The sequence below is a fragment of the Echiichthys vipera genome (genome assembly GCF_963691815.1).
Source record: "Echiichthys vipera genome assembly, chromosome: 7".
In the NCBI taxonomy this organism is placed as follows: domain Eukaryota; kingdom Metazoa; phylum Chordata; class Actinopteri; order Perciformes; family Trachinidae; genus Echiichthys; species Echiichthys vipera.
In genome coordinates this window covers 15,239,748-15,256,326 of record NC_139832.1, presented here as the reverse complement: position 1 = coordinate 15,256,326, position 16,579 = coordinate 15,239,748, and the positions used below count along the sequence as shown (strand labels likewise).

The 16,579-nt window shown below is 39.3% G+C and overlaps 1 protein-coding gene across 2 annotated transcripts in view; it reads left to right on the top strand.

Moving 5' to 3' along the window:
• Window positions 1-12,790, top strand: part of LOC310948801 (tumor protein p53-inducible protein 11-like) — a 29,252-nt gene extending 16,462 nt beyond the window's left edge. For both annotated transcript variants that reach the window (XM_083916047.1, XM_083916046.1), the window contains exons 3-8: window positions 2,358-2,497; window positions 6,964-7,022; window positions 7,181-7,229; window positions 7,622-7,718; window positions 9,281-9,382; window positions 10,042-12,790. In XM_083916047.1, the coding sequence (XP_083772173.1) occupies window positions 2,369-2,497; window positions 6,964-7,022; window positions 7,181-7,229; window positions 7,622-7,718; window positions 9,281-9,382; window positions 10,042-10,175 (570 nt within the window). In that variant the 5' untranslated portion in view covers window positions 2,358-2,368 and the 3' untranslated portion in view covers window positions 10,176-12,790. The remainder of the gene's footprint in view (window positions 1-2,357; window positions 2,498-6,963; window positions 7,023-7,180; window positions 7,230-7,621; window positions 7,719-9,280; window positions 9,383-10,041) is intronic.
• The last annotated feature ends 3,789 nt before the right edge of the window (window positions 12,791-16,579 follow it).

Below are 16,579 nucleotides of genomic sequence, written 5' to 3'. Positions count from 1 at the left end.
ATTGCAATGGATGCATACAATTACAGAATAATCACATTAAAAAGGATACATAAACTAAAGAGGGTAAAGTTAGCTTTTTTAGTGACTCCTCTAATCGACAGCGTTTTAATTGGATAGTTAACATAATTTAGCCTGAAGCAAGAGTCTCGTCCCAATCATTCGAGTGCACTGATTCATTGAGTATTTTTGCATCAAACTTTACATTGAGCGAATAAGAGGATAGTTTTTTTGCAATATTGAGCGACCAAATTTTAAAACTAGAAATTGCGAAAGAAAATGCAGAAATGCAATCTAATTTTTGTTCCTCTAAGGTCTTACTCTTGCACATATATCTATCATCAGATTCCTTTCCCCCATTTGTGAGAGATGGTTTTGCCTGCATGAGAACCAAAGTTTCCCTTTTTTTTTCTGCTGTGATGCCTCTTCTTGTTGATAGTTATAGAAAGTCTAGTGCCTCATGTGCTGTGTGGGAGTGGAATGTTTGACAACAGAAGCATGAACACATGCCGTGTAACCTTCACTGACCGCTCCAAGCTTATGTATGCATGCCAATACAAGATAATGTTGTGAAGCCTTGCCATATGCAGACATGTACTCAGATAAGCAGACTTTCTAGTTATCACCTGTCTGTTCCAGCCAAACACATAATAAATAAGGAAGTGAGGCCGAGGACAACAAAGTTTTAGGAAGACCTTACAATGTGTCGGGGTCCAAGTATTGCTGCGTGTATTTATTTGCATGATCAATAACGCTTCTTTATATTTAACATAATCATTTATCCAAAGTGATGTTTTCCAGCTGCACAGAGAGAAGCAACAAATCATCACATCTGAGACACTTGAACAATCAGGTGTTTTTATACTAGATAATTGACTTCACTGATTAATCATTTGGAAAAATTATAATTAATTAAATAATTACAGTAAACTAATCAACCTACTGTTTCACCTGAAATTTCAGTAGACGGTACGATAAATCTTTGCTATCTCAGAAATTAAAATATATTTTGAACACCTCTCTGACTTGAGCTATCGCTAAAATGCAATAAATAAAATTTGCCGCCTTGTTATTGTATTGGATCATTTTAGCATGTTACATGTTTTAATCTGTTCTTTTATACAGCCTAACTGTGCAGTTCGGCCTCTTTAAGAAAACCAACAGTACGTTTATATTTACTTGATGCCTAACACTTGTGCCTCTAACTGTGATGACACACTTCCTAATTTGTGGAAAACTGAGCACTGTTGTTTCCTGGTAGCACTGATTGTTTTGTTATGTTTTTTCCTGTGGACAAAGCTCTGTCCGTGGTGGTATCCTCATCCTTGAGAGAGTAGTTCAATAATTCCTCTTGTTTTTACTCCTAGAGAATTGCCCTGTGGCATAGCTATCAATTTTTAGACGAGCTGTCCTATTGCGTGTCATTTGCTTCCAGTGGAACCATGGTGGAGGTTACACCATTGAGTTGATGATGATCTCTCTTGATTAGACTTTTGCTTGTCCCCATTGAATCCACAGCCTCTGTTCATTTACACTGATCAATAGGACCACAGTAGTGTATTATGCTATCACAGTTAGCAGCCTGTCTATTCATTAAACAAATATCAAAACTCAAACATCTACTGTAAGTTATTTAATTTAATTTTGTGTGTGTGTGTGTGTGTGTGTGTGTGTGTGTGTGTGTGTGTGTGTGTGTGTGTGTGTGTGTGTGTGTGTGTGTGTGTGTGTGTGTGTGTGTGTGTGTGTGTGTGTGTGTGTGTGTGTGTGTGTGTGTGTGTGTGTGTGTGTGTGTGTGTGTGTGTGTGTGTGTGTGTGTGTGTGTGTGTGTGTGTGCGTGCGCGCGCGCGCGCGCGCGCGCGCGTGCGTGCGTGCGTGCGTGCGTGCGTGCGTGCGTGCGTGCGTGCGTGCGTGCGTGCGTGCGTGCGTGCGCTGGCCTCTTTAAGGAGGCCCTATTCATCTCTGTCTGCTGGGATCCAGACAAACCTAGAGGGCTCCTGCCTCCAGTCTGACTTAAGAGAAGGGTTTTATGGACTGCCTGTATTTGCTAGACCCATGTTATGTAATTGTGTAAGTATACTGTATACTGTAAGGCATAAGTCAAGCCCTCAAGGGGATTATTTGAAGATTGGTATACCTCTTCCTGCCTGTGCTGTAGAGAGGCGTCTTCTTCAGAATGAGGGATAATAAAAGAGGAAAAGCTCTGCTGATATTTATTATATAACATTAATATTTTCATATTCCTCCCTTTTTTTTCCATCTTGTCTCCTCGTCTTATCAAGTTATTTCCTCCAACAATACTTGCACACACACTACTTAACTTCTGAAGTTCTCCAACCGTGTACCTTTCTTTCCACTTTCAGGTGAGTGCACCATGTCGTCTAAGCCTCACCCTCCTTTGATGAAGAAGCACAGTCAGACAGACCTGATAAGCCGCCTGAAGAGCCGGAAGATCCTTGGAGTCGGCGGCGAGGATGATGATGGCGAAGTGCACCGCTCCAAGGTTGGATTGACTCACATGATTTTCTATTGATGTCATTTTTATTTAATACGGGCTGTAATGCAGACATCAAAAGCAGATAGGCAGTGCATTAGCACAGCAAACAACGTGGTTATAAATATAAGCGTGTGTTAAACCACCATCAGTCAAATGGAGCAATGCACAATCAAAAATGGTACTCAACTACAGATGCATTCATTAACCCCTGAAAAGAGCTATGGATTCTTTTTTAAAAGCCACAATGGGCTGCTAATTGGCTCATCACTCTCATAGTGTCCCATCGTGTGCATTTGCTCCCTACGCTTCAGTGAATCTAGATCACGTAATCCCATGAGCTCCCACAGTTCCATTGAGATATGACTGGCTCCCCTGAGAGACTATTTGCCTCCTTGTATCTCATAGTATCCCTGCCTCATGTATTTGCGCACTCATATAGACAGTGCAGATTGATGTGTATACCAAAACACAACAGCACACATGCTGGTTCATGACAGGAGATACAAAAACACTTCTATATATTCATGCACATTGAGCAGCACAGTTGCAGGCTGACAATGTCTTGTTCCGTTTCAGAGGACTCAAATATTAAGATCTTAATTTGTTTTTTTTTTAAATCAGATTGGGTTAGAATGAGCATACGCAGAGCTGACGGTTCCTCACTGAAATATTAATCATGGATGTGGGAGGAGGGAACAGGACAGAAGGGAGCAGGCATACGGTGGTGGCTGATAGCTTTTGATGAGATCCCCCTCCCCCTAAGTGTTTGTTTTCTCTCTCAATGTTTTAGCAAGGCGCTTAACCAAGACATCTGCCACTCAGATCCCTTTCTCAAAGTCCTGATAGAGGAAAAAGAAACACTAATGCATCAACATCCATGCCAATGAAGCTTATTTGATTTCAGATTAGTTGGAATGATCAAATGCTAATCTAGCAACGGTATATGCCGATGTGGTCTATTGTATGTGCTTTTTTGATTAGTAGGTTTCCTTATTTAGCCTACTATGGCATTGTACCTAATTTAGAAATCAGATTGTTGCTCTTACAATATGCTGTATTGTGCTGTTACTCTTGAGTTGAGTTCTATTTATCCTCACCACAAGTGTTGTGGCGAAAAGACCCATGGGACAGTTAGTTGCACAGCAAGCGTTGGTTTGGAGGGGAAACAGTTGACTTTATCCCTGTGGTCCCTGTAAACAAAGGAGGGAAGTGCTCCTGTATTCCACTGACTGTCTCTTCCTGCCTATTTTACCGCTCTGAGATAAGAATACTCTTCATATTACTTATACTTCAGTGAGAAAGAGGCCTTTGTCTTTGTACCATATGTGAGTGAAACCGTGCCAAAAAATATTGCCCTTCTTGCCCTTTGCGTTACTGTCATTACTTCTTTAACCCTCTGGTACATTACTGTAGTGCTAAGGTGCAACCAAGCCTCTGCCCAGGCCTTCATAGATAAAACATACCACAGTGTTTTGTTTATTTTTTGTATCCCAGGGGATTCCCACTGAGACTTGTGGAATTATGATCACTATCTACTTAATGTGACTGCACAGACTAACAGTCGTCATCCATCAAATGAAAAGCACAATGTTAGTTTGGTGAATAAGATATTCTACTTCTACAACTCCTGATTATTTTTCATTCTCTCTGGCTGACAAATTGCCCTTTGTTTACTTAGTGTAGCTGACTGAGTGACTGATGACAAGGCCAGACCATAGCAGCTGTGATTAAGCACCTTGCTCCACAAACAGCATTGTGTATTTCTTCCTTTTCCTGTTTCTCCCTCTCTCACCAACTCTCTTCCGCTCTATTTTACCCCAAGCAAACACGGTGCCATCATTTCCCTTTGACTATTTCTCATGCAAGCCATGAATATTTATAAGTTGCTGTCAAAAACAGCCCCTGAAACCATGGCACAGGAAGGCTAATTAACCTGGTCACATGATCACAGCTGGCACAGACAGATTCATATACAGGCAATACAGCTGCAGTGCGAGGAGTGGTGTAATGGGTCTAGTCTGTAACTCTTTATGTTGATATTTTTAGGAGTTTAACTTCAAGAGTGTATTTTTGTAAGGGCCCTGCTCTGATTTCAAAGCCAGCAGCAGCAAGGAGCGAGAGGGAACGATACTTGCAAAAAATAAATATATAAAATGCTATTTATATGAAGCTACTTAAGAGGCCATCGGTATCACTCAATTTGTGCTTGGAATAAGGAATGCGAATGACAGAAATGCACAAAACAACATGACAGGTCACATGAAGACATCACTTGCATAGCTCCCCTTAGGACAAAATGTGCGCCTTGAAACCCATTAGAACTGCAATTTTCGATCCCATGGCCATAACAGCATGAAATGATGCATTCTATTGTATCAGGCTTTCAATCTAGAATTGTAGCTTTTACCATTTTCCACCAGATTGAGCCATTTTTTTCATGTTTACCCCCTAGAGCAAATACGTGTTATCTTCCTGGTTTCCACTAGAGTAATTGCTGCTGTATAATGGCACACTGCAGTGTTTTATACAATGCAATTCAATGCAAAAGCAGTCTTGCTTCTAATCATTGACATATCCCGATTGTGAAAAAAAAACAAAGCCCCCCCCCCTTTGAAAAAAACAGAAGGGTTAAGCTCTCTTTAATCCATAAGGATATTTGCTTTTTAGTTGCTTTTGAAAATGTTCCTGATGCCTTGACCCACAGTGTATGATGGGAAAAGGTCTTTGTAGTATATATAACATGAAACATTTTGTTTCATCACACTGACATTTCACAGTCACATCAAGCTAAAAAACGACTTCCCAATTGATAGAGTTCCCTCTAAACACTGATGCCAGAAATGCATCTTCTCTGCTTTAGTGGTTTACATGGTTCAGTGTATTTTTATTTTCATTGACGCCATGTCTCACAGCAACAGCTTTTGAGGGAAGAGATGTTTAATGATGAAGGGAACTCATTGATGTTATGGGAGTGATAAGATGAAGGAATACAGCTTCACAGCCGACCAATAATTGTAATCTCTCTGAGTTACTGTCTGTCCAGGCAGAAAACAGAGTTTATTTTTTTTTCTATTGCCCTCTGTGTAGTTTTTATGGGACAGTCTGTTTACCTCCATGCCCTTGTGTATTCCAGGATTAAAAAGAAAAAAAAAGAATCTGAATTCGTCAGCAACAAAGAACCAGAGCTTTTGCTGTCTAAACCGCCTTGTTTCTTTTTTCCATATGTATTTATGGGCGTAAATATACATATTTTCTCTTTCCATTTCAGATCATTTGCAAGAATTAAAGTGTTCACATTGCATACTGTATGGTGCTTTACCCCACTGATTTTCTATTAATCAAAATATTCTAGTCTACATAAAATGTAATTATCAAGAGCCCAAAATGATGGTTTTAAATTTGCTTGTATTGTCATGCACAGGCATGCAAAGATATTCAACCTAACAAAACACACTCAAGCAGAAAATCTCCCATTTTAGAAAGCTGGAACCATCAAATGTTTGATCAATGACTTGCATTATTAATTGATTGTGCGTTCTTTATACATTTTCTGTTTATCGACTAATACTCTAATTGTTTCACGACATCATACCAGCCCTCAGACAGTTATAAATGAATACTAAGATGCTGTTAATATAAGACTAAACTGAAATTAAGCCACAGAGTATTCTTGCATGCTTTATATTTGTGTTTTTCAGAGAGGATCACATATATTTGTGCTAGTTAATAGCATTCCACCATCTTCTAGCACCTGGTAATATCCTAACAGATATAAGATATAATATCATTACGATATCCTATACCAGATATGGTAATATCCTAACAGATATTACCAGGGAAACACCTGGGTGTGTCTCCCCAATATTGCTGCATGGGCAGATTCCTTCTTTTTGGCATTTCATGAAATATTGACAGTTTATTCTATTTACCAGGAATAGATAGTTACTTTAAATATATCAAAATATTCTTCCACTAAATGCTTCAGGCTCTCAGGATTATAAATGGGAGTACTGCATGGTAATTGTGCGTAGTACCCGGTTGCTAGGATTAGGTAATTATATAGCAAGGCAAGGCAAGGCAAGGCAGCTTTATTTGTATAGCACTTTTCATACACAAGGCAGACTCAAAGTGCAAATAGCAAATAAGGTTTTTCTTCTGGAATAGACTTGAGAGTTGGCTATTCATCTAGAATTCACTGCAAACATTTCTTCTGACATACCTTCTTAATTATCAAGGTGATAAAGGAGATGAAGACATTTACAGTTTCTAATTATGTTTTCAAAGGCCCTTCCTGACACTCAGCCTCTCTTCGATTCTTTCCACCGCTTTGTTGGATATGTGGTGCTTTGTTGAAGGCTGTCATAATTAAAAGATGTATGTTTGTATGTGTGTTAGGATGCCATGATTGCTTTTACATTTCCCTTCTCATAATTATTTTTCTCTTTCTTTTTTCTTGCCTTGTTCGTTCACAGATCAGTCAGATGCTCGGAAATGAGATGAAGTTTGCAGTGCGAGAGCCTATCGGGTTGAGGTGAGATTTCAACTGTTTAGACCAACAGTTAACAAAGCAGACTGTGTGAGGTCATCTGTGTGTCACTTCCAGTAAAGTTCAACATCTTATAAACAAATACACAATTAGTACTGCTTACAGGAAGGATACAATACATCATGTAATGTGTCTCTTCTTAGGGTGTGGATACTCCTCTCAGCTGTGGGTTTCACAGTTATGGCTGTGATGGTAAGTGTTGCTTTAATCATCATCACCGTTGTTTCATCATCATCACAGTCTTCACTCTATCGATTAGTCTCTGTCAATATAGAGTAAACTTTTATAGTTATTGAAGGAGAAAAAGCATTCATTCTTAAAATGGGAACCATCATGTTGTGTAGACCCAACAGTGAGTTACTAGATTATTTCCAACTTATCAGTGAGGGACATCTACAGAAACAGCTCCACCCTTGTCAGCCATAACGCCTAAATGCTCAATGTCCTCAGTGTTCAGTTCATATTCTAACTCACAGACAGAAAGACACTGTCAATGCTGCTGCATTTTGGGGGCATTTGGGGAGGACAGAATGCTGTTGTGATGATATGACAGAGTTGTGTTGTGCTTTTGTTTTCCTACACAGGCCCTAGTGTTTCCCAACCAGCTATATGAGGTTGTTTTTGAGGAGGAGCTCTCCACGACTAGCATCTCCGTTCGTCTTTATGGAGGAGCACTGCTTAGTAAGTCTACACTCCAATTCATGTTTTCTCATGCATAGCTGCAGTACAGTGAATATCCTGCAGCCATATATGTGGGGAAAACACTCACTGTGCTGCAAGGATGCAGACGCACAGCATTTATTTATATACACTCTCAAAAAAAGTGCGTGTGGTGTTTTGTGGTAACGCATTCATTACAGCTCACACACACGCACATTCAGTTATCATACAAAAAGCTTCTTGCTGCAAAACCATCCCTTGAGGCTGTGTAACATGATTCGGTTATGTGTATGAACAGTTCACTATGAGGAGTTAATACAAGTACAGAGACCAATTCTCCAGAAAGCTCACAGCAAAGGCCCCATTCACCGCTGTGGCATCATATTTCAGCTCTAAATACGGTGGGGACACACTGAAGGATGGCAGGACAGTGTATGTACTGTACTGTATGAATATTGTGTGTGGGTTGGCCCGGAAGCAGTGCATTACTCTACATTCACATTTCACAGCTTGCTCAATCAATCACACGTTGAATTCAGTTAATTCTCTTCTGTGCCTCGCCACAGCGGACAATGGATGCTCATAAATATGCCAGGCTATTAGGGCATTTGCAGTTATATTAATGGCCTCTGTCTGAAACACGGATTCAGGCAGGTCGGTGAGTCAGTCACTAACTGTGACAAAGAGACAGGTAACACACAGGGTGATAAAGGTGAGCGCAAAGCCTCAGCACATATTAAGTTTATTCAGGTTGTCACTTTGAGCTAAATCAGTCCTTAACATATGTCAGAACATCAGCACCTGCATGTAGACCTTATATAGACAAAATATTTAATCTATCTAATATGTTCCCTCCTCTCTCCTCACACAGGAGAAACCTAATACTGCGCTCTTAACACGTGCGCATATCTTGATAAATCAACATAGAACCTGGAAATATCAGAAATAATCCTCTGGATGATTACTACATTGCCTGAGGAGAGCTAAAACCTTAAACACACTGTGAAGGAGCATGTGAATGAACCATCTCTAAATCTATGAGGCCAACAAAAGAGGGGCTTCTTTATCTTAAATGTCAGCAGGACTGTGGGGATTAGCAAAGAAAAAGGGTGATGTCTTGCAAGACAAAGAGCAGGGCGAAGGATGGGGTCTCATCTGCCACACAGATGGAACCTGGCAGGGAGAGGAAACAGTCCGTCAGCCCTCCCACCTTTCTGCCCACCCCTGCTCGTTTCCATTGCTTCACTGGTGTGTGCCTATGTGTGGGTGGGTGGGACTGAAATACAGGAAAAGGAATTGGAAGAATGGCAGGGAATGAAATGAGCAAAGGCTTTTAACACAATCAGTGAGCAAAAGCATTCAAAGGAATCAACAGACCAGTCATCACAGTGTGCTTATTGCAACACAGATTACAGTTGGAGTAATAGCTGCAAGAAAACTGTAGTAGTTTTGTTAGCGGAATCACTCTTGGACATGTAGGAGTCTTCTTTCCTGAGCTCTTTCTCTCTGAGCTCCTCTTTCTTCTTTTTTTGTTTCCATTCCCCTGAACCTTTATATTCCCTTTTTATCACATCCTTTTCCAGGCCTGGCCCTCATCATGTGGAATGGTCTGTACACAGCAGAGAAGATCGTCATCCAGTGGACTCTGCTCAGTGAAGCCTGCTACTTTGCTGTCCAGTTTCTAGGTGACTTAATGCCTCCAATACATAAATTTGCAATTCTGTTTATATCATTTTGACACCTGATGTAGCTAATCACCCTTGGTGACAGAGTTGAGACAAACCATTAGTGAGAATTCATTTTACCAAAGACTATTTAAATGTATTTGCTTATACTGCCCTCCTGAGTTCAATGTGTGGAGTTACAGCCTTCCACTATTATAGGATATGTTCACACATGCTGGTCTCCAAAGCCATTCCTCCTGTCCATACTGGATCCAAAGAGATTCTTTCATAAAGCAATTATAATGCTAGTGATAGGGGAAAATGGTTTCTACCAAATTAAAAGTCTTACAACACAAAATTCCCTCTTTGTGTCACAGTCCCTCAACCCCAGCCCACTCACTTTGACGGATACAAACTTGATTTGTCTAACACAGACTTGTAGCAACATTTACCTTTTTCAATGTACACATGGGAATCCATCACAAGCAAAATTTCCCAAGAATAAACATATTTGATTTTATATGAGTATAGTTTTAAAGACTTGACAAAATATGAATTTATCTTCTTTTAAAATCCACTTTTTAGAGTTTAAAAATGTTAGAAACAGCATGTGCAATGTGCCATTTTTGCTGATAATAAAAAGCCTTTCCCAAGTACTAAATGTTGCTCTGTGGTTCCAGTAACATCCATTACCTTAATGGAGATCGGCATCCTGCCCATTGCTGCCATGCTCCTGCTCCTCAGTCGGGTGCTCTTCTTGGTGGTCACCATGGCTTACTACTACCACCTGGGCCGTAGGGCAAAGAAGATCTAAGTCGACTGGTTGCTACTTCCAGGGAGGGGACAGCTGAGCACAGATCACAAACAAGGGGTCACAAGGTTTGGAATATTATTTAATTGGGGCTTGGAGCATTAGTTTGCCTGTGGATGCCCCTTGCCTCCCTCCATGGGACTATTGTAACCCCCAGTATTCAACAGATGACAGTCTTACATTCCAGACTCTTCAATAAGAACGAGAAAACCTCATTGTGAAAGTAAATTACTCTTTCACTGCTCTGTGAGGTCAAGCCCGTCTTGACACACATTCCTCCTTTGTGCAGTTCTTGAGTGCTGTTATTACAAAGGGGCAAGCAGTTTGTAGTGCATTGCGTTTTTGTGTCACCTAGTTATATGATTTCATTTGTACAGTACATCTGATTGATGTTGCTCATGTACAGCCACGTGATTTCCAGATTCAGTATTTAGTGTTCTCTAAAGTTGCATCATGACACCTGCTTCTTAATCACACTAAAGGACCAAGAATTTCCGTTTTAATTTGTTTCCTGTTTGATGCTGTTGATGTTAACTCATACTGTGTGTATGCTAAAGTGAAGCCTGAATGTCTGTGCCCTTGCATGCTCCTCTGACAGCTCTTTATTGAACACTGAAAGGGAAAAGCATCAACTGTGGTTAGTGTAAGGTCCAGGTGCTGTCAGATTAGCTAAATGCTGGATGAGTGATAGTAACCCCTTTTTCTCACTTTGACAGCTTACTCGGTCAGCAAACTGAGGAAACTCTAAAAGGTCAGTTTTTACTCTCAGCCATGCGCGTCAACCATATTCAGATTTAGACTGCCCAAAAAGAAATGCTGAATCTAAACATTTTTCAGGGACAAAGTAACTTTTTTATTCCTTAAGTTCTACCAAAGTGAATAGGAATTCTTTTGTACAGAATATTTACACTACTGAGATTAATACATGTGATGTTGAGAAATGTACGTTGTGAACAGACTCACAGAAGAGAATCGGTGTAGATCTCTCCGTGTTGCTTGTGCACTGGTAGGCAGGACTTAAGCCTGCGTTATCTTACAGAAAGTATTTTAACATTCTGACCTGTACTGTAAATATAGTGCCACAAGCCGAGCATGTCAGTGTGCAGAGCAAACAAACCTGAGCTAGTTCCTCTTTAGTGATGTAGCACAGTTTTTTTACATACACCTTATCCTTAGCCTTAAAACTACTTAAAAGAACCGTCATCAAGACTGCATCCTACTTCTTGTATATATGTAAATAAAAGTATTTACTATTATGTGGTGTTCTTGTGAACCGAACAGGAAACGTGTTCAGTATTAGTTAAATGACTTTCAGAGATTGATCTTTCTCTTGGCGTGTCTTATTTTGTACCTTTGGATGTCATGCATGCAATATAATCCACCAAAAGAAATAGCTCAAACTGTGTAGCAAGCTGCCACCAACTACTACTCAAAGCTGATACATAAAGATGTTAATGGCGGTGAATAGATGCATTGGCTAAATATGGCAAAATAAGGCAGTTAAACTATTTGTGATTTAAATCAGACATAACCCAACACTTGACAGTTTTCACCCATCCAATATGTTTTATACATTCTCTACCTCCTAATACTTGGCAGGCCCTCATGTACCAGCTCCGTGGTTAAACAACATGCCAGCAATGATAAGTTATCAACTCTGATCTCTGCAACTCAAAAAGGCCAGTTTAAAACACTCTGAAAAGAGTTGACTCATTTTATGAATTTATTTTGAGTCAAACAAGAAAAATACTGTAGGCCTCCTCCAAAGGTGGTCCATATTGTTGCAAATGACCACATTCAGTCCTGCCCTAGAAGGGAGTGGTCCTGAGGTCAGAGTGATTGTGGGTTTGCAGTTGCAAGTCCAGCGTTGAAGGCAGATGTGCTTGTTACTTGGGTGAGCTCTCAGTTCAGATAGGGAAAAACATGAAACATGGGTGAGGTCTCCCGTACTCCTGAAAAGTTGTAATTATCCCTCTTCCAGTGTTTAATTAGATGCAGCTCTCCCGAGTGACATTGTGTGCCCCAAACCTACTGCTCTGTCCTGACTAGCATGGTAATTATGGAGCTCAAAAAAAAATGTGATTCCATTTCCGTCGATACTACAGGCCTCAAATCATCAGCCCTGTGAAATGTTCAAAGGTCTGTGAAGCAGGATATTTTAGGAGAGATTGGCCGTTTTGGGGGGACGGGCCAAAGAAATGGCTCTTTCATCCTCCTGGTTCTCTGACGTAAATAAGTCCAAATATTACAAGTTGTGTCCTTGACATTTTAGAGCAAGATGAGCTATTCATTCCCTCTGTTGTAGATCCAACATACATGGTAGGCCTACTTTTGTGAATAGTATACCAGGTCAAAGTGTTTCAAATTGTAGCATTGTGTTTTTATGTATATATGTGCTATATTGTACCTCAAAAATGAGTTGTTATGGATTCCCACTATTTAGTTTGAAATAAAGGACACTACTGTTTATTTTGAAGACTTCAAAAGTGATGTAATCATTTGTGTTCCTTGTCCTTTCTGATAGCTTGTCACAGCCCTATATAATTCTGTTATTTTTATTATTGATTAATAAATTAATCGTTTGCTCTATAAAATACATGAAAAAATCACAACCACAATTCCCTGTGATACCTTTTTGATTGATTGATTGATTTGCATTTATTCACAAATACCACTTCAAACATAATATAATATAATACAGTTGGTATTACAAAGTTAATTGGGTAGAGTGAATGGGTTTCCCAAAGGAAGCTAGAAAAGCTATAGGCGGGGACCCCATGGTTCATGAAAAGGTAGTGGTACAGTCAATAATATACACAGTTACCACCTGTAAGCAAAAATAATGAGTAAATGCACGCAAAAGCGCACCAAAACATACGTAATAAATACATGACATGCACATACAATCATACGCATACATCCCAGTTGTCCATGAGGAAACAGATCTATATTAGATATAGCTTGATAGGTAGGGATTTTTTAGTTGTCTTTTGAAGTTTGAGATAAAGGGCAACACCTCAAGGCCATCATCAATCCTGTTCCGAATCTGCGGCCCCCTACAGACAATACTCATGCTGGTGCGTACATGTCGACGACATTTTCCCGATATAAGTGGTTTGATTCTCATTTGGTATGTGTGCTGAGGGCTGGAGATGGGAACAAGACTACACAGTCTAGAATTCAGCTTGTTGACAACTTGAAACATGAGGCAGGCATTATGATATTCGTTTAGCTCAGCCAGTCTTAGTAACTCAAAGCGGTGGAACAGAGGGTGGGTGGGGGTATTTATCTCTGACCAGGACAGAGCCCGTATAATAGTTTTTAAGATGGCTGGGGAAGGTGTTGCACCATATCACATTACAGTAATTAAGGTGTGGTTCAAAGAGAGTTTTGTACAACGTGAGAAGGGCAGACAGAGGAAGGATATGTCTGAGTTTGTAGAATAAGCCAACGTATTTGGACAGTTTATGTATGAGTTTATGTATATCAGATCTTTAATTTCCTTGGTTTGTATTGGTGTCTAAAACTTGAAGATATTCAGTTTATTGTAAAATCTACTACTACAGTAGGGTGCGTTCGTAAATAGTAATTTCAAGTGCCAGAGCACTCTCTGGCAGATACTGGCCGATTCATAAATTCAGAGCGCTGTTGGAATATACCATTCAGTTACTCTGAGCACTACTGTCTCAGAGCAGCACAGGGGGAATGTTTTAACTTAACCGTTTATTAATTCATATAGAAATAGAGCGCTCTGTTTCCTCGAACAACAATACTCTCATTTTATGTAGAGCATCAAATTGGATTTACAAATGTGCCCTATAAGCAAGGAATCTCAGCGTGTCCGTCTGCGTGTGCTTCTGTAATTAGCGTATCTCAAGAACTGTCTATCAAATCTACTTCACACTTGACAGGTGTGTTGCTGGGGACCCAGTGGTCTGCTGTGTTGAGGTTGGTGCAATTTGGCCAGAGGGTGGCGCTAAAACAAGTAACTATACTTTCGTTTTTGCCTGCAACTATTGAACCATACTTACTGAAAGTCTGTCTAGATAGATTATCGCTGACTTTGAATTGTGTCCAAATCTGTTTCTTCACTACTCCACCTACAAATTTTGAGCAATCATCACCAAATGTACAGAACATCTCTGGACCAAGCCGGAAAAAAATTCTGATATTCGATGTTCCCTACAGTTTTGCCATAGCTGGCCTTCAAAGTTTGCTCAAATGCTGTAGGCAGTTCTTATTATTATGACAAAAAACTGTTGTATCTCCTGAACCTTTTGAGCTATTGCAACCACATATGGTGCTTATGTGTACATATGGTGTATGAGTGCGCATGAACAAATGTGGTGCAATCTGGACAAGTAGCAAACCCTCACATTTTACACTGGAACCAGGGATCTTTGCCTTTTTTTTTAATGGACTAATTCCATTAATACATTAGCAAAATAGTTGCTGGATGATCTCCTGTCGACTAAAGTGTAATGTCAATGTAAGGATGTGGTGATTTCTGATGTCACTTGTACCACTTACAGTATTGAGCAGCTACATGTAGAAACCTTGATAGCCTACTGGAATGATTATGTATTCCTCTAATTTTAAAGGGAGCCACTACTAACGTACTGAAATACCAGAAATATTTGACTACGAAATCTTTCCACTCAATCAAAACACCCAGTGTAAGTCCACTCATGTTCTCTCTGTGAGTTGAACCTGAGTGTGCTTTAAATATGTTGCATGCCCAGCAGCAAGGGTGAGACTTTCCTTTTAAGGCACAGATAGACTCTCATTAATTTGGTAGCCGACAGCCTCAAACAGGGTACCCTCCGACTGCCAGAAGTGACCTTGAAAGAGAAGAGCCTTCAGTAAAATGTTCAGTTTAAGTCAGCAAAACACATCAAACCACACAACGGAACCAACAACTTTGTAAACATGTCTCAACAAAGAAACTAGACAGATGTTATGTAATCACACCCTTTTGTTTAGTGTTTTCTGTTTGGAAGGAGTTAAACATGTCACCACATGATCAGCCTCAGCGCTGCATAAAGATCTTCTCTGTGAATTTAAATGAATATACCTGGGTTAGCATTCCACATTTTCCTGCCTAACCTTCCCCATCCCCAGTGCTCTCTCTCCGTCACATACACATCGGGCAAAGGGTGAAAAGGGGCATTGTGTGGCACAGGAAATGTGTGTGTGTGTGTGTGTGGTTAGGGTTGTTTATAGGCAAAAAGCTCCCATGTGTCCCTGTGTATGCATTCTCCCCATACTTTCCATTTAATATATTGAGTCCTGGTTTATTTCATATGGCATGGTGGTAAACAGTAATTTCTAAAGGTTTACAATGGATCATTTAAAAGGTAGAATTACATTTGTTTTGTTTTCTTTACCCAGCAACAGTTTATTATCAACACGTAAAACCAGCTTATAAAATTCTGGTATAATTTGCATTATTTTACAATGGGTGTGACCAGTAACTGATCAAAATATTTTTATGGTGCGTTTACTCACAAGCAAAGTAGAATTTTTTTGTGGTCCAAAAAGTTTTTTCCACTCAATTATACATAGATATATACATATATATAAATGCATAATATGAACAGAACGCAAACTGTCTTTCTATGGTCATCAGATTAAAAGAGAAGAACAAAAGTACTGGCATCAATAAGTGCTTTAAGTGCCAAACCTAACAATACTACTCATTATGCAGAATGGCCCATTCAGAATAGTATATATTATATTATTGTATTATAATTATTGATGTATGAACATGTAGCCTACATTACTTAAATGTTGAAGCTAATTTTAACTACTTGTTCTGCCCCGTAGCTTGTGAATTTCCCTCTGAAGATCAATAAAGTTTTATATTTATGATAATGCATCCTAATTTATTTGTTGATTTTATTTTGTATTATTTATTTATCTGGCCATACAAGAAAAGTACCTCTGAAATGTAATTAGCTAACGGAGTAGGATTATAAAGTAAGCTAGCATAAAATAGAAAGTACCTAAAAATTGTAATATAAGATATGATGTTTTTTTTTATCGTCTCACACGTGAGAGATTCATATTGTTGCAGCAGCAAAGTGGATAGAAAAACATTATATACATAGAAAATATGACTTTATATATATATATATATATATATATATATATATATATATATATATATATATATATATAACAAATAGCACCAACATATACATATAACAGCAAACCATTTACAAGGTGTGACAGTACAGAAAAGGTCCCAAATAATAAAATGACACAACTAGAGACAGCCTACCTAAATAACAAATGCTTGATTTTTTTCTCTTTCTTTTTGACACGTCTGAAAGGGAGTGGGAAGAATTATACACTTATTTAATCCCACCACTTTTCCATAATCCATTGTTAGTTAGTAACAGTTT